Consider the following 22,722-nt stretch of genomic DNA (forward strand, 5'->3'; position numbering starts at 1 on the left):
AGTATAGCTAAAGATTTGTCATTTCTATTGCTCTTTTCAAAAAATAAACTTTTGGGTTTGTTGATTTTTTTCTGATGTTTTCCTATTCACTATTTCATTCATTTCCACTCTATTCTTTATTATTTCCTTTCTTCTGCTAGTTTAAGATTTAGTTTGCTCTGCTTTTTTCTAGTTTCCTAAGATGAAAATATAGATTATGGATTTGAAGTATTATTTTTTTACTATAGGCATTTACAGCATAAATTTCCCTCTAGGCACTATTTCAGTTTGGTGTATTTTCATTTTCATTCATCTCGAAGTATTTTCTAATTTTTCTTGTGATTTCTTTTTTAACCTATTGGTTATTTACAAGTCTGCTTTTAATTTCCATATATTTATAAATTTTCCAAATTCCTGTTTATTGATTTCTAATTTCATTCTATTTTTGTGAGAAAAAATACTTTGATTTCAATCTTTTTAAGTTTAATGAGGCTTGTTTTATGACCTACCTATCGCTTATGCTGGGGAATATTCCATATGTACTTAAGAAGAATGTGAATCCTGTCTATATATTTTCTACTATTTCATTATCTTCCTTAACACATAAAACAAGTCCTATTTTGAACTGTCCATTTGTTGTTTACGTCTTTCCAGCATCCACTCTCTCTTCTTCTGATAATGGCAGACCTAATTTTCTTCTTCATAATTGTATTCATTTACTCTGTTTCCAGTGATAAGACATGATTCTGGTTTGGCCAAATAGGGCATTCTAACCCTAGAATCAGATTAACTGACTGACTTAGAAATGGTCATGTAACTCCAACCAGGCCAATGATATTCAATTCTTGGGCTTTTGTTAGAACCACTAGTTAGGAGGCACAATCCTTCTGCTTAAAGAGCTGTGTCAGGATAAAAGTTGGTAGACTGTTGCCATCAATAGAATACCCAGCCAGAGATGAAAAAACATACTGGGAAAAAGTTGGCAAGAAGCTAACTCCCAATGACATTGACTGAGAACCTGAATCTAGCCAGATTAAAATGTGGATCTATGCCCAAATGGACTTTAGTTACTTGAAGTAATGAATTATCTTTATTTTTGCTTAAGCCCATTTGAGTTGTTTCCTAATATCTACCTCCATAACGCTTCTTTGATCTCTTGCTCACTTTTTATAGATGATGTTGAAGTGATTCCTATATATGTGAAAAAATTTGGACTAGGTAATGTTATTGTTTTTTCCTAAAGTTTTGTGATTTTTGGCCAGAGCTTAAAATAGTCTCCGAAATACCTTTTAGAGTCTCTGATACAGTATTCAGAGCTTCCATTGCTCTGTGAATTTCTCATGGGTATAGTTTCTCCCACTGTAAAATGCAGACATTCATAGTATCTACCTGAGGACTGACTTTGTGGGAACCTAGAGAGAGGGATTTTACATAAATCATTTAATACAATGCCTGGTACAAAATAAGTGGTCAGCATATATATGTTAACTTTATCAGTTAAGACCTATCTGGATTATAATAAAAAAATAGTGGGTACTCCAGAGCCTAAAAATATTGTGTATTATACTTCAGAATATATCATTTACTATCTATATAGAACCTGTTTATATGTTCATTTATCAAGTTGGGAGGTTCATGAGAACTTAATAAGCCTCATATTGATATTAATATACTTTTGTTGCCTGAATTTATTCATTTCGTTTCTCTATAAAAGACCACTTTACTTTCATTTTTATCATTCTACCATGTATCCATGAATGTTAACACAAAATTTTAAGTAAATATGTATGCAAAAATTAATCATTTATAAATTCTTAAATTTATAGGACAAATTCAAACTGGAATAATAACCTCTATGATGTTTCCTCTCTTAAAATCCATCTTCAGTTATGAACAGATGATATTTCAAAATTATCTGACTCAGCATATTTTATAATTTGTTTGGCAAATCTAGACATGTCTGAAAGAATCTATTCTAAATACCTGAGAAACACATCAGGATTTTACCATAAATCAATATCCTCCATAATTCATAATAATCTTTGTAATGAATGGGCAATTTATATTTAATTCTAAATCAAACTATACATAAAATCTTTGAATCTTTTCCACTGCTAAACTGTAGCAGTATATTTTTGTTATAAAAAAGTGATGCTGAACTTTTGCTGTCCAGGTATATACGACAATTAATTCATATTTAATTTGAGAGTGATATGTGAAATTCATTAAGGCAATCATGAACTCTTTCAATGGGTAGAGTAACCCTCAGTGAGCCTTACCAGGTTCCCAACTGACAGCACACTGCTAAACTGCTCCGTCATGGGATAGTGCTCCATGGCCATGAAGAGGGTATTTAAGACAATGCAAATGGTGATGGCCAGGTCAACAAAAGGGTCCATCACAACCAAGTTGACGAGATGTTTCACCTTTAACCATGGCTTACAGCAGTCCCAAATCAAACACATGTTAGCAAACTTATACCAGCAGGGTGGGCATTTCTGTCTGGATTCTTCAAGTTCTGGAAGAAAAAGGTTAGAATACTTATGAAAACTGCTTCCTTCCTATTAAGCAGCCTTTGGTTTAAACTGAAAGTGATTTTTAAAAAATCTAAAGTTGTTAAAAGGCATTATAGGTTAATCTGATGGTTGAGCAGGACAGCACTTACAATGGATTAGCTGTCATAAAAAGTGTGGGCACAGAAAGGCTAGTAAACTTTCCAAATTTATCTTGGTTAAACATAGTTTCCAAGATTCTATCTACAATATTAAATAGTCTGATAATTATCTTTAAGGCTATCAGAAATTAATGGGTAGGACTTGTGTTAAGTATACTTAAAACTCATCTATGTTCCAGATAGAGCAAGACATATATTATCAAAGAACACCTCTCAGGAGATGTCTTTAAAACCTTTATCAGTCATGATGAATCTCAGTTTCTTGGATTAGATATGTTCTTTGTGTATTTTAATGAGATAGTTTTGTCAGTGTCACCAGTCTTAGTTTAAAAGTTTCTAGTTAAGCCTAATGAGATATAGGCCTGTATATTAAACTCAGCAGTATTTCTTAATTTAACCAGATGGCACAAAAGAAGAGGAAATATCAAACCTAAGAAACTGAGAACGTCACTGTTTCACAAAATGGGACTTATGTACTACTGGTAAAATACAAGAGGAGCTTAGGTAGAACATACATAGAATTCATAAATTGCTATGGTATGCACTTATTTTAATATATTAAAATGTATAACTATCACACCAAACCTATGATATAAGATTTCATATAAAAATACATTTATTTTAAAAAAATACAATGATTTCAAAAAGAATTTCAACTAAATAATAGGAGAGAAAAGACAGAAATGCACAGATCTATAAGGTGATACTGTAAATACTGAAACTTAGTAAATAATGGCAAAGAATTTGGGAGAATTAGGAAGTGGGTAATTATCTGCTCTTTTCCTTTGGTATATTTCTCTCTTAATCAACTCTTGAGTGAGAAAAGAATTCAGAAGTTGTTGTTTTCTGCCAATATCATTGCTGCACTCTGTTACCTGCTCTGCCAAATGTAAGACCATCACCGATTAGCACTAAAATAGAGGAAAAGATTCTTTGTTCATCCATAGCATGACTCTGGTTGGCCACTTTAGTATTACTGCTGTGGCAACTGGAATATCCCTCCAAACCTGGGACAGTTTACTAAGAATTAAACTTTTCAAGAGAGTTTATGCAATGGACAAACATGACCATAGGTAGTGATTTTTGCTTTGCTGATGAACATTCACTACCAATATTATAAAGTTTACTACTTCCCTAAAGTAAATTAATTTCCTTATTATTTTTAACAGAATTCCATGAGAGGTAGATTCTTCAATTGTCTCTTTATATACTGAAATTCTTCAAGCACCCAGCTTATTTCCTTTTCTCTTAAATGTAATTTTGTAAACAGTAAACAATAGTTGAATTGTAAATCAGAAGAAAAATATAAATATAGTTATTATGCACTGTTTTGTAGAAGCTTTTAAGACTCCCGAATAAACCCATATTTATACTGAAGGTAAAAAGGCTTTACTACTTACAGTAAATAACAAAAGAGAATTGAAAAAGCTCTTTGCCTATGTACAGTCAGAATAAGTATTTTTTAAAATGTTACTTGTAATTTAGCAGATAAAGAGAAGCAAATAGAAACTGTGTGGAAAAAAGTAAATCAGAGAAAAGTTCAAAATGCAGCCAGTGTTGCTCGTCTTGACACCAGGAAAAAGTGGAGCGGAGTTGTTAAATTCTAAAATAAAATCATTCAATTATTCATGCTAAAAAATAAAAAAGAACATCACACTTTGAAACAAAACAAAGCACTCAGGGAGAACTACAGCCACGTCTCCATTATTCCTAGGTGGGTTATCCACACTGAAAATCATTTACAGCCCAGTTTAGATCTTTTGCTGGCTCCCCTCAATTCCTCAGTGCTTGTACCTCACCCTCCCACCACCTTCCCAAGGATTTGACCTGGAAACATTTCCATATGGTTTTTGCATATAAAAAAATTGAAAAGCAAACAATTCATTTTTCCTTATCTCCTACACTGTCATTAAGTAGGAGGCCATTCATTCATTGCCTGGACAATGGAGACTTAGCTGCAGTTCAAAAGAAGGAAAACAAAAGTTGCCAGCCTGGATCAACAAGCCTGGTTCCAAAAAGGAAAGGTGAACTAAACCATGATTAGACTTAGAAGGAAGGATCTCCAAATAAACAGATTATGTCAACCTAAGACACCTTTCCACTGTTATTAGGAACAAAAAAGGACTATATTAAAGACAGTTCTCGTTGCATGTATACGCTATGTACTGCTAACAACAAGCCTTGATTAATGCCAGATTCAAAATGTTTAGATATAATCGAATAAAAAAAAGTAGGCTTTGCATTCTATACAACCAATGAAAAACAGAATGAAAACTCAGCCATTTTTCCTCACATAAAGTTAAAAGCTCTGCAGGTATTAAAACCAAACACTCAGTCTCCTGCTTCCTAAGTTACACTTATCTCTAGGACATCCTTTTCATTCTAAGCAAGTCCATGAGACACATTTGCATGGAGGGCGACATGGGTGCACTCACTTTTAACTCTGTATCTTAATTAGTGGACAAGTCCAATCTTGTGGTGGTGGCTTGATGTTTTTTAAGTAATTTCTTAAGTTAGCCCAAACTTAATGCTATCAGAAGTTCAAAGTAGGACTGTTAATTTAGACTTACCCTGTCTCCTTCTCTACTTCTCGCTTTAGGGAGCAGACATGCTGCTGACATCGGTAGCAGAACCACTGGCAGCTTCCTCTCAGTGGTTTTGCTATGGCAAGGAGCAGAAGACCAGAGAATCTTCAAAAGATTTACCTGGAGGGACAGGGAGGAGCAAGCTACTGGCAGCTGGGGGGGGAGAGGGAGTGCAAGCTAACGCAGGCGAGGTTGGGGAAGAACGTACTGAGTTTAATATTCCATAGAAATCAGTGAAAAGATTTCTGATATTGCATTAGGACATTATGAAAATTGGGTCCTGCGGTAACTGACATGGCTGTGATATGTAAGGCCATCTACACTGTGAGATTTTCCTGGCTGTGACTTTTAGGCTTTTGGTACTGATATTAGTATCACGGGATCTTTGCCTTCAGACTGGAAAATAATTATTGCAAGAATCTATCCAGTGTCAAGAGAAACTATAACTAACAGAAAGAAAGGCATGAGCACATGTTCGCGCTCTCTCCTTCATTCTCCATCTTTCTTTTTCCTTTGACACATCTACACACACACACACACACACACACACACACACACACTTCGGAGGGGAAGAAAAGGGAGGGGTTATAAAAGAGAAAAGGAGAGAAGGGGAAAGGACAGCAAGGGAGGAGGACAGAATATATTTTACATGAAAGTATTTTCCAAGTAGCTGAAGTTGATAGTTGATGTTTGAATTCACTTACAGTATGGAAAGGCACAAACATGTGAATTAACAAAACAACAATAAAACAACCAATAATAATATTTATTGACTGTCTTCTACATGCCAGGTGCTTCTACATACATAGGTACTTTATATATGAGGCCTTATTTAATCTTTACAACAACTTTAACCTAAATGTCATTATCCACACTTTACTGATGAAGAAACAAGTGTAGAGTCTCAAGCTAACACACAGAGCCAATGATGGATCGCATATCAAGCTGTCCTCAAAGTCTTTATTTTGGAATTATAAGATCCAGACCTCTACACAATATATTCACTACTCACGTATAATCTGCAACTAAAGAGAAAGCTGAGATATTGTAATATCTGATCGGAGAGAGACAAAAGTAGTTTTACCAAATTTTGAAAACTTTGCTTCAGAGAGGTTAATATCAAACCCTAATTCTCATTTTTTCATTTATACATCTGGTTATATCAAAAGAGTTTATAGCTTGAGTCTCAAGCAGTTAATACAATTTAAATGGGTTAGCATCACCATAAAAATAAACATTTATCATTACATTCCTTTTTATGTCATGCACATAAGAAGCTTCAACAACTTAGAACTTAATCTACCAAAGTGGTAATCCAAGTATACCTCGAATTTGCAGTAGATTCCTGGAGGCTAAATGTCAAAATCTGCATGAGACGATAGAATCCATGTGTTGTACATGGATTTTACTTTTATTTAGTAAAAGACATGATGATTTGGTGTCAAGTCAGGAAGAATTTTCTTGGAACTTATGAGAGTTTTTTTCATCATTACCAGAGCACCGCCAAGTAATTGTGCTGTAAGCCTTTTGACATACCTTCCATGGTGTTGGTCAAAATACTAGCCATACTCGTTGCTCTTTGCTTTGCTGTAGGATCTTCCAACAGATCCATGGAAACATGATAAGAACTGGACCGTCTCTTTCTTATTTCCGTTTCAGTAGTCGTGCCCTAAAAAAAAATTTCATATGAAATAACTATTATTTTTAAGGGTAGCAAAATCCAAAGTGTTCCTGTAATAGGTGTTACTTAACTAAGTATTCACCATGCCTTCTCAGATGTAAACAGCTCATTAAGACATTGCTGGAATCATTCTTGGGAAGTGTTTAAAAGCCCATCATATTCTCAGCTTTCAGGGATGCCTGGGTTTGTGATCAAGATGGACTTTTCTAATTCTTCCACCTTGGAGCTTTGGGCTGGAGGGATCATGCCTATTACAGGATAGATAACCTTTTAGCATTTCAGCCAGTCCTATCTAGGACTTCAAACTGAAGCATATCACTCCTTGATTTACTCACAGGTTGAGCTATTAGATCTTTCTTTATATACATTCATGTGGTTTAATGTATGAAAAGAACTTTAAAGGCTTCCCTAATATGTTCTCCTAAAATGAGAATTCCACTTTAAAATGCTTCTGTTCATTATAGACAGGTAACATTTCCCAACATCCTTAATAATAAAACTAATTTTTAGAACAATCTATAACTTTGTCTTACACTTACAAGACAACCCATCCTTGGCATTGAAACTCTAATTTAAGGCAAAACATCAAATTGGGGGGGGGGATCTTTGATTTTTAGCAATGTTGTAATGACTTGACATGTTTCTATTCCAAAATAAACTCAACAGAATTTCAATATGGGCAGAAATTTATTCCTACGGCAGGAGCTCAAATAATGAAGTTAATGGTCACAGGAAAAAAGGGCAAAACTCAAGCATTCCTAATGTGGGTCTGAGTGCTAATAATAAATAAGAAGTCACTTTTAGTTCTCTGAGGATTTTCCTTATTTCTAAAATAGTAATATGAGCCCTGTTAATCTACTTTATTGTGCTATGAATATTTAGCATTATTTTATTAACCTGCATGCCTCTAATGCATACATATTCAAAAGCAGACTTTCCACTCAATTGATAGGACTGTCATTAATGGGAATAAACATTCATTTAGGTCGCTCTAAAATTAATTTTACTGTGAAAGAAAAGTAAAATTAATGAGAAAAGAAATAACCCCTTTCTGAAACTAAAGCTCTTTAAATCAAAAAGTTGCCTCTCAGGGCTTCCCTGGTGGTGCAGTGGTTGGGAGTCTGCCTGCCGATGCAGGGGACACGGGTTTGTGCCCTGGTCCGGGAAGATCCCACATGCCGCGGAGCGGCTGGGCCCGTGAGCCATGGCCGCTGAGCCTGCGCGGCTGGAGCCTGTGCTCCACAACGGGAGAGGCCACAGCAGTGAGAGGCCCACGTACCGCAAAAAAAAAAAAAATTGTCTCTCAGAATTTAAAACATTTTGCATTGTCAGAGAAAGGCAAAGTTGGAAGGAAAAAATAGGGTCACTTATGAATTTGGTAAAGTAGCAGGATACAAACTTAATGCACAGAAATCTCTAATTCCTGTATACTAATTATGAAAAATCTGAAAGTGAAATTAAGAAAACACTCCCATTTACCATTGCAACAAAAAGAATAAAATATCTAGGAATAAGCCTACCTAAGGAGACAAAAGACCTGTATGCAGAAAATTATAAGACACTGATGAAAGAAATTAAAGATGATACAAATAGATGGAGAGATATACCATGTTCTTGGACTGGAAGACTCAACATTGTGAAAATGACTATACTACCCAAAGCAATCTACAGATTCAATGCAATCCCTATCAAACTACCACTGGCATTTTTCACAGAACTAGAACAAAAAAATTCACAATTTGTACAGAAACACAAAAGACCCCAAATAGCCAAAGCAATCTTGAGAAAGAAAAACGGAGCTGGAGGAATCAGGTTCCCTGACTTATAGGAATCAGACTATACTACAAAGCTATAGTAATCAAGACAGTATGGTACTGGCACAAAAACAGAAATATAGATCAATGGAACAGGATAGAAAGCCCAGAGATAATCCCACGCACCTCTGGTCACCTTATCTTTGATAAAGGAGGCAAGAATATACAATGGAGAAAAAACAGCCTCTTCAATAAGTGGTGCTGGGAAAACTGGACAGGTACATGTAAAAGTATGAAATTAGAACACTCCCTAATACCATACACAAAACTAAACTCAAAATGGATTAAAGACCTAAATGTAAGGCCAGACACTATCAAACTCTGAGAGGAAAACATAGGCAGAACACTCTATGACGTAAATCACAGCAAGATCCTTTTTGACCCACCTCCTAGAGAAATGGAAATAAAAACAAAAAGAAACAAATGGGACCTAATGAAACTTAAAAGCTTTTGCAGAGCAAAGGAAACCATAAACAAGACCAAAAGACAACACTCAAAATGGGAGAAAATATTTGCAAATGAAGCAACGGACAAAGGATTAATCTCCAAAATTTACAAACAGCTCATGAAGCTCAATATCAAAAAAACAACCCAATCCAAAAATGGGCAGAAGAGCTAAATAGACATTTCTCCAAAGAAGATATACAGATTGCCAACAAACACATGAAAGAATGCTCAACATCATTAATCATTAGAGAAATGTAAATCAAAACTACAATGAGATATCACCTCACACCGGTCAGAATGGCCATCATCAAAAAATCTACAAACAATAAATGCTGGAGAGGGTGTAGAGAAAAGGGAACAGTCTTGCACTGTTGGTGGGAATGTAAATTGATAGAGCCACTATGGAGAACCGTATGGCGGTTCCTTAAACAACTAAAAATAGAACTACCATACAACCCAGCAATCCCACTACTGGGCATATACCCTGATAAAACCATAATTCAAAAAGAGTCATGTACCACAATGTTCATTGCAGCTCTATTTACAATAGCCAGGACATGGAAGCAAGCTAAGTGTCCATCAACAGATGAATGGATAAAGAAGATGTGGCCCATATATACAATGTAATATTACTCAGCTATAAAAAGAAATGAAGTTGAGTTATTTGTAGTGAGGTGGATGGACCTAGAGTCTGTCGTACAGAGTGAAGTAAGTCAGAAAGAGAAAAACAAATACTGTATGCTAACACATATATATGGAATCTAAAAAAAAAAAAATGGTCATGAAGAACCTAGGGGCAAGATGGGAATAAAGACACAGACCCACTTGAGGACATGGGGAGGGGGAAGGGTAAGCTGGGACAAAGTTAGAGAGTGGCATGGACATATATACACTACCAAATGTAAAATAGATAGCTAGTGGGAAGCAGCCGCACAGCACAGGGAGATCAGCTCGGTGCTTTGTGACCACCTAGAGGGCTGGGATAGGGAGGGTGGGAGGGAGAGAGACGCAACAGCGAAGAGATATGGGGATATATGTATATGTATAACTGATTCACTTTGTTATAAAGCAGTAACTAACACACCATTGTAAAGCAATTATACTCCAATAAAGATGTTAAAACAAAAAGAAAGAAAGAAAGAAAGAAAGAAAGAAAGAAAGAAAGAAAGAAAGAAAGAAAGAAAGAAAGAAAAGAGAAAGAAAGAAAAAATAGGGTCGCTTAAAGGTCATCTAGTTGCTTCTGCTCTATATAAAATTATATGTGTAATCCTATATCTGTCTAATATTTAGTGCTAGGTTCCAAAATCTCTAATGATATTACCAAGGAAATTCTTTCTTAAGTTACATTGCTTCAGTTGAATTTATGTGTAAAGTGTAGGATATTGTGTGCTTAGGAGGGTGGCATTTGTTTGCAGCTCTTTATTCTCTGTTCTCTTTTCCTCTCTGCAGTCTTGCAAAGTCCCTTCTTTGGCCTGCACTTTCAGCTCATGTGGCACCATATGCTGCAGCTCATGTTGCAGTGCCCTGCCTCACACCTGACTGTAGCACTGAAGGACGGACACAAGGCAGCAGGAAATAGAGATCACACTAGGCTTTGTTTCAAACTGCCCCAATGTGCCTTCAGAGATTTATCTCACCTTCTCTGATATGACAGGATTTTGTGGTAATTATTGATAAATGCTAAATATCTTCTGACAGACTGACATTCTCTTTGTATTTATGCAAAGAAGTTGTGGATTTATTTTTGTTTGTTCAATTAACCTTTATCAAGATCAGTGATACTCATACTTTATTATGTGTAAGAACCATGTGAGATACTTTTCAAGGAAGAAGAAATCCCTGATCTTGCTCTCCTCGGCCTTTTGGTCTGAGTAAGTGTGAGCCCAGACATCTCCATTTCTTTCTTTAAACCACTATATTGAGGTATTATCGACATGTAAAAAGCTGTATATATTTCAGGTACGCAACTTGATGAGTTTGGGGATAAGTATACACCCATGAACCATCACCACTGTCAGGTCATAAACATTTCCATCACCTTCTAAAGTTTCCTTCCACTCCTCTTATTATTGTTGTTGTTGCTATTTGGGGCAAGAACACTTAACATGAGATCTACCTTCTTAGCAAATTTTAAATTTACAATTCAGTATTGTTAGCTCTAGGTCCTATACTATATAGTAACATATCCAGAATTTATTTATCTTGCATAAATGAAATTTTGGACTCTGTGGTCATCAAACTCAGAGAAGCAGAGAGTAGAATGGTGGTTGCCAGGGGTGGAGGGAGGGGGAAATGAGGAATTTCCACTTTGAAAAGTATCCCACGGAATTCTGATGTAAGTAGTCTGAGGATGAAATATATTTTGAGATACGCTAGGCTAAAATGAAAGTTTTTGTTTCCTTGGCCATGTCTTCTTTTCCATTTAAGAAAATTAATGGGAGGTAATATTGCAATATGCATAGAATGTAGGTTCATTAGTCAGCATACCTGGGGTCAAACCCTAGCTCCACCCTGCACAGGCCTCAGTTTCCTCCTTATAAAATGAGGATAATATTAGTAACTACGATAAAGGGCTGTTGTGAGGACTAAATGAATTAATGCATGTAAAGTGTTTTGGACAGTATCTAGTACATAGTTAGCCATGATTATTTTTTAAGAGAAGTCGACATTCCCTTTGCATTCTTCCAGTTTCTTTCACAACAGAGTTCTACTTTTTTCATGATTTGATCTGACTCCAGGATACCTGGGCATTTCTCTGGGAGAAAGTGGTGGGGAGAGGCTATGTGAAAAAGTGAAGAAGATCAGTGGCTATGTCTATAATCCAAGGTAAGAATCTCCTCTATTAGGTGACTGAAAGCTGACTCCGTATGATTTTAATGTAGCTTAAAGAGCTCGTCCAACTATAATGAGTAGAATTGTGTTAAAAAAAAAAAAATCATACTGAGAAGATTTTAATATGACTCTGTAAGCTATAAAGTATAACCAATGACATTGCTAGAATCTTTTTATATTGGCAAATGAAATTTTATTTAACACCAAACCTAAAAAGCACCTATGTTTTACAAAGGAAATGTCAATAACATATCCCTGTAAGCGTCTGGTATTTAGCTGAAACCCTTTTTCATATGCATGATTTAGGGCCACTATGTTAATCTAAAAATTCATGGCGGTAATATAAAAAGTGAAATCTGCCCTAACAATTACAACACATGACTTTACCAGGTACTTCGAGTGGCTTCTTTACCACACAGATGTACAATGGTCATTTGACTGGGTGCTAAAAATGTTACAGCACTCTGACCTTCCAAGAGGAAGAATGTCGCATTGCAGGATTTAGATGTATTTAGTAATACTATCTACTTCAAGTGGAAGTATCAAGTTCTTCTTTTAAAGGAACAGAGATAACAAGATCCTAAAGGTAAGTATTTATATCATTTCTTGCATTTACTTTGCTTATATTAACTAATCAGAATGCATGATAAATTGTTGCTATACTTTTTGGCAAGTTTCATTCTGTAGTAATAATGATGAAGGAATACTTCTAATTATAGTCGATGAGACCCAACCTATGTTTTTAATTCATTTGAGAAAAGTCTGAATTGAACAATTTGACAAAATAAGTTCATAACTTATTTTGGCCTTTGAACATTGGACTCTGTAAAATTCACACGTGTGGATATCGAAACACATTCCTGCCTGCAACCAGCCACAGCTCCCTCGCCAACAGCTGCAGGTTTCACTGGCCTCACCTCTGGCAGGAGCTGTCCGGCGGGAGATGTGAGGGCAGAAGGGCCCCCAACCAGGGAGACCACGCCGTTGCAATCCACAGCACTGTGCATCTTCCCGTTCATGGGCAGAACAGGGAGCACCCTGGAGGCGCGGCTGGCCTGGCTGACGTTGCTGGGGCGCCGCTCCCCGTGTCTGTGCGGCACAAACAGAGAGTCTCTTCTGCTGTCATTGTCTTCGAAGGTGCTGTGCTCGTCATCGGCAAAGTCATTCTCGGAGCCAATATCCTTGGCTCGACCTCTGAAGCTGAAAAGGCTCGCCCTACTGTTGCGTCTTGGAGAGAAAAGGGAGCCACGGATGCTCAATAAAGACTATCAATAACAAGAAAGGAAACAAACAAACAAACAAAAAACAGATGAACAGAATTAAGTGCTGGTGTCCTGAACAATATGAGCCTGGACTCTTCATTTCATAGCTGTTGACTCACCAAAGGTAAGGCATTGGACAGGTGGAAGCAAGGGCTCCTGTGGCAACTGCTGGTGGGGTTCTGGCACTTTCTACTAGGTACAGGTCTTTTGTTTTGCTCTCCCTTTTCCTCCTTTCCTTGATTTTCATCTTCTGAGCTCTCATTTTCTACCATCTTCTTCTACTTTACCCATGACTTCAGATAGTCATAAGTACCCCCGCTAAAGACTGTTTTGTCTCATTTCTGGCACCTAGAACTGAAATCTTTGCTAGACCCTTCTCTAGAAACTATTCTTATTTAACAATCCAGCAGAAAGCAATTAAGTACACAACTAAGTTTTGATCCTTTGAAGCCAAAACTACACCAGTAAGAGTTCACTAGTGCCCACACCCAGATGCAGATCTCACCACCAAGGAAAATAAAACCAATCTTGCTAGTAGGTCTGTTTAATCATAGTACAAGGAGCAACTTCTCTCCTTCCCTTTGCATATTTTATAACAGTCCTCCTGAATAATTTAAACAAATCTAGCTGAAAGAACTGTATGATTCATTCCCTGATTTTCACTCTTCTGTCCCAAGAAATCTAAAGAGCACCATATTTACAAAAACCTGGTCTTCACTAAGTATCTGGTCAAAACCATTTGACAATTTTCCTGATGACTACAATGTCATTGTAATCATTCAGTTTACTTTGATTCTCAAACATAGTACCGTTGAGCACAACGAATCATTTCCTGTTTATTACTAGTCTATTTTTACAACCTCACTCTAGTGAGCACTTGTTTCTGTTTGTCCAATGACCCATTTGTTCTTTTTCTGTTGACAGTACCCCGATAATCTCCAAGAACTGCTCCCCAGGCAAGACCATGGCCCAGGTCTAGTCAACGAGTGTATTCCATGCCTCTGGCCATAGAGCCTGGTTTGAAAATGGGTAGGAGACCCTGCATGGTCCCTTGACAGTCACCGATTTCTTGTACAATTGTTGAGAAAGAGGTGCATTTTTGATTGAGGTTGTTAAAAAATATTGAATATAAGTTTGGAGCCATGGTGGGCATCTTATCAGCATATTGGAGGAGCCTGGAGATGTGGAGTAATACTTGGCCCTGATAACATGTTTTGAGCCTTTGGATCTAGCTGTGCCTAAAGCTACTCATTGATATCATTTATATAATTTAATCCTCTTTTTTGCTTAAGCTGGCTTAAGTTGGATTTCTATGATTATTAATAGAATACCAACTTTATCATTTAACCATTACTAGTTTCATCTTTTTATCTCCAAAGGATTTAAAGCTAACTAAAATTATTATTTTGTACCTATATATTTTTTACATTCTCTGACTAATAAGTATACATTTAATTTTATTTTCAGCTAAAGAATGATTTTCTCAATAACATCTATGAACATCTATAAAATGTCTATAATCTTTAAACACTATCTTATGTTATATGATCTTATTCATTATTTACAGAAACACATCTAAGAATACGGATCTGCTCCCACAGAACTTATTTCTTCTTTTCCTATACCCATGTTTTTTCATCCTGTTATCAACTTCATTATTCTTTTCTTTTATTGTTTCCATATGAGTATTATTTATTTTTTTCTATTTTTTAATATTTATTTATTTATTTGGCTGTGCCAGGTCTTAGTTGCAGCACACAGTATCCCTGACCAGGGATCAAACCCGGGCCCTGTGCATTGGGAGTGTGGAGTCTTAACCACTGGACCACCAGGGAAGTCCCCAATACGAGTATTTTTTAAACTTCTCCTACACTATCCAATTTCTTTCATGTCTCCTTTCTCTCCTTTCACAAGGGACTTAGAATTAGCTATAAGGACATAACAGTTACAGAATTTCTGACCTACTGGTCATCATTACCTCAAAAAGAAGCCAGATAAGAAATGCTTGGCAATAAGAAATAAAGTAGAAATTATGTATACGTACCACTCTTAGTAAGAGTTTTTATTTTAACTACAAGTACTCCCCTCAATTAGAGCCAATAGAAGGGCTGGAGAGAAATGTTATTAAATTGTACACAGTGTTTCTCAAAGTTCAAAGGTGAATTATGCCACACAAGAGCATAGTTTACATATGGCAGCTATATGAAAAATGATTGTTTCCCATCTGTTAGCATCAACTTCCACTGTTTACATTGATTACACAAATCCATAGCAATCAAATGCTATGCCACAAATAGAGGATGGACAGTAAGAAAAAATCTGCCATACCAAATGGATCTCTAAAAACTCCTCGTTTATCACAAATATGGAGGGAAATAATAACTTCAGAAAGTCAACAGTATCTTATAAAGGCCTCAAAATAAAATATTCAGGTTGTCTTGAGACGTCATTAGAGATCGCACTCTTGACTTTCTTCTTTCCCTTCTCCCACACTAACAAGTCATATTGAAGTCTAAAAAATAGTTCATACAATCCACCTACTCTACTGAGAAAATTATAATCCTATGGTAAAAGTACACATTATATTTTTTTCAATATGAAAGTAGAAATGGTTACCAACACAGTTGCCTATCATGTCACTACAAAACAATAGTTTTTAATACTTTGGGGCCTTAGGCCCTTGAAAAATCTAACAAAAGCTATGGACCCTTCATCACTGTACCCAGGTTAAGAACCTGGTTCACTATTTTCAGTAGTACTTACAGGGTCTTGCAAAGTGGGATTAATATGATTTCAGCATCCCTCCCTTTCTTCCTCTTCCTTTATCCCTCTCTCTCTCTCTGTGCCTCTCCATTGCCCTCTCCATCTTCTTACTTGTTTGTCTACTTCTTTATCAGGTAAAAATCTTTAGTTCTATTTTTATACACACACCACTTCAGAAACGAATATCAATTTGAGCCAGATATTACATGTTGTGTGAGTGATCACCTATAATGCCCAAATAGGAAGCAGAGGTTTTAAGAAGACAGTATGGGGAAAATGTTATGTCTTTGGACAAAATTTACAGAAACAGATGGGATAGAGCCTAACATTTTCAGACTTTATTATTTTGCCTAGAATTAGTTCTATAGGACTTGAAACAAAGCAAACTGGAATAACTCTGTGGTATCTGTTGGTTTGCAGTTCAGATTTGGGTACTTTTTCCGCAGGTAACTTACTTTCCTTCTTTCCTCCCTCCCTCCTTCTCCTTTTCCCTTCCTTCAAAATAAACAATGCTCTAAAAAGGGGATTTGATTTTTAAAAATTCACATTTATTAAGATTAGTATCTCCACTAATGTAATCATAATGATTGTGACAACAACATGAATAGGGGTGAGTAAATGTTGATATTTATTTAAAAACAAATTCTACTTCATATTTGAATTCAACCTCACTAAGCCTTTAATTTATCCTATCTTATAATGTTACCTGGACTTGGAGTGAATCAGGCTGACATAAAAATTTATATGTATTAAACATAAGGCTACGTGAGACTGTGTATACTAAAAAATGTACAAAGAGCATGTATAATCCTAAATATATGTATCTTTTAAGTGAAATCAAATGGTAAATTTCCTCAACAGTTTCTTAAGATTTTTTAAAATATTTTTCTTTTATTATTATTATTTAAAAAAATTTTTTTGGCCATGCCACATGGCATGCGGTGTCTTAGTTCCTTGACCAGGGATCGGACCTGCACCCCGCTGCATTGGAAGGTGAAGTCTTAATCACTGGACTGCCAGGGAAAAAAAAGATTTTTTTTTAAAGATATTCTTTCTAGTCAGCCTGATACAGTGGAAAGTTCAAGGGTATCAGTGTCAGGCCAAATCTGAATGCCGCTTCAACCTTTAATAACCAGATGACATTGGGCAATTATTTAACTTCACTGAGCCTAAAAATAGTGAAAGTAGTACTATGCAGGGCTGTTAACATTAATTATGGTAGAGTAAGAAGAATGCCAAGCACAAAACAGGCACTCAGTGAAGAATACCAGCCTTCCCCTGTCTTCACATCTGCAGATTGGGGATGAAGGTTATAGTACCACCCTAGGGCTGTAGTGAGTGGCTTCAAGTAGCAATGCACCACATAGGCGTTAGCTATTATCACTGTTATCGGTGTTGTACAAACTGTGACTGTTAACTGTATGGATATTAAGCTTTCACTACTGAAAAACTGTATTTCTGGTAATTCTGTTGGTAATTTCAAAGACAATTAAGGAACCTAAATTTCAAAGTTTCAGCAGCTTGTGTTGGTACATAAGCCAGAAGCATCTAGATATCATTTTCTACACTATGTAAGTCAAGGTATTCTTTTCATGCAAGTCTCCTTAAACATGAGACAAAGATAATCAAGAGCAATTAAGCGCAACTGTTTACTTAGTGTCATAAATCTTCTTGAGTGCATGTCTACCTAAAATTTTTGATTACATTTTTAGAAAAATTTTGCTTCGGTTTCCCTTGAAACAAGGACACGAAGAATACACTCCTCATATGAAGTTCGCACATGCATGGGAACAACTGCACAGATGGTCTGAAAGAATCCACTCTTCACTTTTAGGAACCTGTCACTCAGAAAACCTACAATTCACTGGGTCCAGGCACCACAGCTAAGAAGGGACAGTAACCATCTGCTGATTATTCCTCATGTAGAAAATTGCCCTGAGAAGTCTCAGAATCACAAGCCTTCCCAAGCCCAGTGGGATCTATGCTCTAAAAATGTGTTCCTGAATTCCAAAAAGTTGTAAAACTCACAAATTCCTTGAGGTGATAACCAAAACACTCAATGATCATTACCATTCTGAAAGTATTGTGCCATCCAGGAAGAAGGCAGTTTTATCTAACCAAATTCTGGCAAATCTTAAAAAAATTGTGTTTGTTATGACAACACAATTTACATAATCTAATATTTTTACCTGGTGTGGAGAGGAAAACCTCTTTTCATATGTCAGCCTGCTTCCTTCTAAGGAAAAACGGAAACCTTTTCTTCTTATGCTGTCTTCAGATTCAGATTTGTGGACCCCATCTTCCTTCTCTTCTTCTCCAGACTGTTCTTTCTGTTTCTTTTTCTTCCGCCTGTTTTTCAGCTCTTTTTCACTCTTGGAGCTCAACTTTGATGCTACTGAAGAACTTTCTGAGAAAACCCCTATCCCACCAGCACCACTGAAGTCTCTTGATTCAGCAGATGCTGCTGCAGCTGCTGCCTAGAAGGGTTCAAGGGAGATGGTAGTTGTATATACACTTTGAAAAACTCTATCTATGTTACTGCTTACTTTATCTTTGGTATCATGAATATGTGATTTTGAGAAATGATTCTCCATTCTAGTATGTATTTGTAAAACAATGCAGTGTCGTTAGACCGATTAAAGAATTAAAATGAAAAGAAAAGTGGAAGATGATACATGTGACTTTAATGAAGATCTTCAACCTGTAGCCTCACACTACACTTTCTAATTATCTAATAAGATGAATACGATACTCAAATATCATAATGATTTTTTCTGTGATTTAAACAATATCATAAGAAAGAAAGAATTTAAGAACTAAAGGTTTCCTATTTTAACCTGGTCCATCACACTTCCACTTGACAATGACTTTTAGTGCCAGTCTAAATTATTAAATTCAGTCAAGTATTTTGTTTCAATAAACCTTTTTTTCTCTTTGACTTAAAATGATTATTTCACTAAGAAATGCACAACAAAAGCAGATTATAGATTGTATATAAGAAAATCCCAGATCATGGCATCTGAATGAATTTGTAAATTTCAACAATACAGTTACTGGAAAGAAAAAGTGCTCAATGTTGTTGCTGCTACCCCAGTATATTTTATCTGATCTTTATTACATATTGATATTGTAAATTTCAACAGTTCAGTTATTGGAAAGATAAAGTGCTCAGTATTGTTGCTGCTAGCCCAGTATATTTTATTTATCTGATCTTTATTACATATTGATATTTAGGATATTCTGTGTTAAAAGGGAACTGTACTCTACATTCAAGAAAAGACGAATATAGGCAATTGGATTAGTGACATTAAGTCAAACAAATATAACTAGAGAAATTGTATATAGGATTTACAGAGTGGTAGGCAAAGAATGTAATGATTTAGTATGTTTATGTACCAGTGTTTTCCTTATGCAATCCACAAACTTGCATTTAAACACTTGAAATAGAAAATAAATATTAAATAGGTCTTTGTCTTTCTTCCAGGCTCTATGAAATAATCTTCTCAGTTTGACCCTGGTTTTCTGACCTTTCCCACCTCTAGCAGCACTAACGAAGAAGCAATTATAACTGAATTCTGCTTCCTCAGAAGATTAAGAAAATACTTCGACTGAAGGCATGTAGGTATAACTACTTTGTGAGCTTGAGTGAATAAAAGGTCACAAGGGAAAAAAAATTGTCAACAAAGTCATTATAATTCATCATGTTTGGATGCCATTACCATTGACCGTAAATAATCATCAAAACAAAATAATAATCTCCTAATAACCAAACAGGCTCCTAACACTTACCAAATACATATGACTTGTTTCGAACATCAATTACCACTGCTGATTTTGTGTGTTAAATGACTCTGATCTCAACAGTGTGGTCAGAGAGCTGAGATAAACAAACACAAAAAGGCTCGAAGCTTTTGCTACTATACCTGAGCTTCTTCTTGTTGCTTTTTTAATTGTTCAAGCATCTGCTGAAATTCAGCTTCTTTCTGTTCAGCCTCTTCCAGCGTTGCCTGATTCTGTTCCTCATAGGCCATGGCCACCACAGCCAGGATTAAATTTATAAGGTAGAATGAGCCCAAGAAAATGACTAGCACAAAAAATATCATGTATGTTTTCCCAGCAGCACGTAATGTCTGCAAAAATGGAAGAGATATTTTATTAAATTTTATACAGGATGTTATGAGCTCACACTCTAAGTAATAAAGTATATTATAGCAATTCTCTTGATCTCAGTATTTCATGCTTTCCAGAAGAATCATTTTATCTGTTCTCACCAGTTGATAAAGGTTTTCCCAGAAGTCTTGAGTCATAAGACGAAATAAGGACAAGAAAGCCCAGCTAAAGGTGTCGAAGCTTGTGTAGCCATAGTTGGGGTTTCTACCAGCCTTCACACAGATGTATCCTTCTGGACACTGGCTGTTATTAGGTTAAAGGAAAGAGAGAAAGTCAGTAACTATAAGTTGGATGGCTGGCTTTCCTGTTTTTATAGACACCAATATCCATTTTATGAGACACCAGGAAAAGCAGATTTCTCTCACTTTAGCCAGTGCTCAACCCAGCACTTAAGTGGACTGATTTACATAACATCAGAATCTGCTAAGTCTATTTGTGGATTCCTCTGTGATTCATGATTGTCATTATTATGTTTATCATGTCTCCATATAAAAGCAATCATATTATGATTACTGTCTTCTGGGATTTGTGAACATGAACAGAAAAATAAAAGCCTAAAATTTGATTTTCACTGAAGATATCTAGATGCAGAAGTGTGCTGAATGTGGAGGTAGGCAAGAGGGCTAAAGAAAAGATGGTGGGGGCACATTGAGAGGAATGAATGAGTCTGCAGAGTGAAGGTTTCATAGTATGACCTTAATGATCAAGCTGACCTGGCCTCAATATTGTGCCTGACACTTCTGGGCTGCGAGAATTTGGGCAAGTTTCCCACACTTGCTAGTCTTGGAGAACCTCATATGTAAGAAAGGGCTAATAACAGAACCTGCCTCCCAAACTTACAATCACTGAATACGATATCATATGTAAAACATTTAGTATAGTACAGAGAAAGAGTTAAAATCAGTCTGTTTTACTTATCACTAAGATCTGGAGATAAAGGCAGCACAATCTTTATCACATGAGCCAAATGCAAAGCCTGATGCTGATACCATTGGGAATTTTGCTACAGGTATTAGCTACTAATGTCCACAATATCATCTTCCACGGAAAGAACATTAGATTTCTGTCTATGATTCTAAAATCTTGTCAACTAGAGAAAGGTAACTATTTCTCTGAATTTTCCTCCTTGCTTTAGCTCCAGGTACAATACTTAATAATAAGCATACACATGATGCCAATCATAATAATTAAAAGTACTTATTGAATGCTGTAATAGCTAAACATTCATTAATCCACTTAATTCTCACAGCCACCCTATAATTATTCCTATTTATCACATGGGGAAATCAAGGCAAGGAGAGGTGACGTTATATGGTGAAGTCTGGGTTTGAATTCATGTAAACTCTCCAGTCTATGCTGTTAACCGCTTTGCTAAAATATGCTAAACATGTACTCACCACACCTCAGATATTGACATTATCTTCAGATATCTTACATTTTATGCCATGGAGACCACATTAGCTTATATAGAATATCACACTTATAAAAGAATATGCTTATGAATTCTATTAACTTAAGCTTCTTATGTATATGTACTGCTTTTCCCTATATTTTCTGTTGAACTAATTTGCAAGATTAGCTGTGACCTAGTATGGAAAAATAATTGCTGCGTATGAGTGAGTGTGTGAAGGAGGTGAGAATCCACACTGAGAGTCAGCGTGAAGTGGAATTTATGCAGGGCTTTGAATGAGCAGCAAGCGGGGGCTGGATGGGTGGAAGGTAGCAGGTTATTAAGGCCGATGAAACAGTGTGGACTGAGACTCAACATAAAACATCACTTACCCTGCATCTGAGCTGTTGCCACAAAGCAGAGCATCATTTTGCCCTTCCAAAAAATAGAAGTGACCTATTTAGAAGAGCAAAGAATAGAAAGAATCATTAAAAAAAAAAACCTCAAAACACTTCAGCCATTGTTCCTAGGTAACAAAGCTTACCTTTTTTAAACCATGATGAAATTGATAAAATAATAAATATGTATAGGGCTAAATGAAAATATTTTAATAATAACTGGATATTAAACAAATATCAAAAAACATTTTTGATTAAACAAATGTTAGAAAATTGATTTAGAAAGAAATTTTTTGGTAAGGAATAACTATTATAGCATTCTGTATCAGCATTTATTGCAAATATAAACTCAAATTGCTTGGGATAATTCAAAAAATAGCTGTCAAATTAAGGCTGTTTGGCACAAAAAGTGAGAGATAGGAAAGCCTTGTTGCTTCTAAATGCTGCCATGAAATAACATTTTATTTTACAACTATGCTTTGCCTGGACCCAAACTAGATTCAGACCTTTCTTTTCCCTAGCAATTTTAACTTAATTTCTCGTGAAAAGTGGACTGAGCTGTTTGCTCTTTCCATGATACTGTAAGTAAGTGTTTTGCTTTGAGTTTTGGCTTGAATACTGTCTTTCAAAATAAATTTGCTTCTTTGGAGATATGTATTTTCTAAGTATACTTATTTTTTATTCTTAAGGAATACCTTATATATAAATTTAATAAGTTGCAAAGATG

At 35.8% G+C, this 22,722-nt stretch overlaps 1 protein-coding gene across 6 annotated transcripts in view; it reads right to left on the reverse strand.

Annotated features, from left to right (window-relative positions):
• SCN2A (sodium voltage-gated channel alpha subunit 2) overlaps positions 1–22,722 on the reverse strand; it is a 150,409-nt gene that overhangs the window by 53,589 nt on the left and 74,098 nt on the right. For 5 of the 6 annotated variants that reach the window (XM_007450058.1, XM_007450059.1, XM_007450060.1 and 2 more), the window contains 7 exons: positions 21,990–22,053; positions 20,309–20,450; positions 19,961–20,167; positions 18,227–18,514; positions 12,930–13,277; positions 6,775–6,907; positions 2,259–2,497 (listed from right to left, as the gene is read on the reverse strand). In XM_007450058.1, coding sequence (XP_007450120.1) covers positions 2,259–2,497; positions 6,775–6,907; positions 12,930–13,277; positions 18,227–18,514; positions 19,961–20,167; positions 20,309–20,450; positions 21,990–22,053 — 1,421 coding nt within the window. The remainder of the gene's footprint in view (positions 1–2,258; positions 2,498–6,774; positions 6,908–12,929; positions 13,278–18,226; positions 18,515–19,960; positions 20,168–20,308; positions 20,451–21,989; positions 22,054–22,722) is intronic. The other variant, XM_007450062.1, reaches the window with a different exon arrangement.

This window comes from Lipotes vexillifer, unplaced genomic scaffold (assembly GCF_000442215.2).
Source record: "Lipotes vexillifer unplaced genomic scaffold, Lipotes_vexillifer_v1.1 scaffold330, whole genome shotgun sequence".
NCBI classification, from domain to species: Eukaryota; Metazoa; Chordata; class Mammalia; order Artiodactyla; family Lipotidae; genus Lipotes; species Lipotes vexillifer.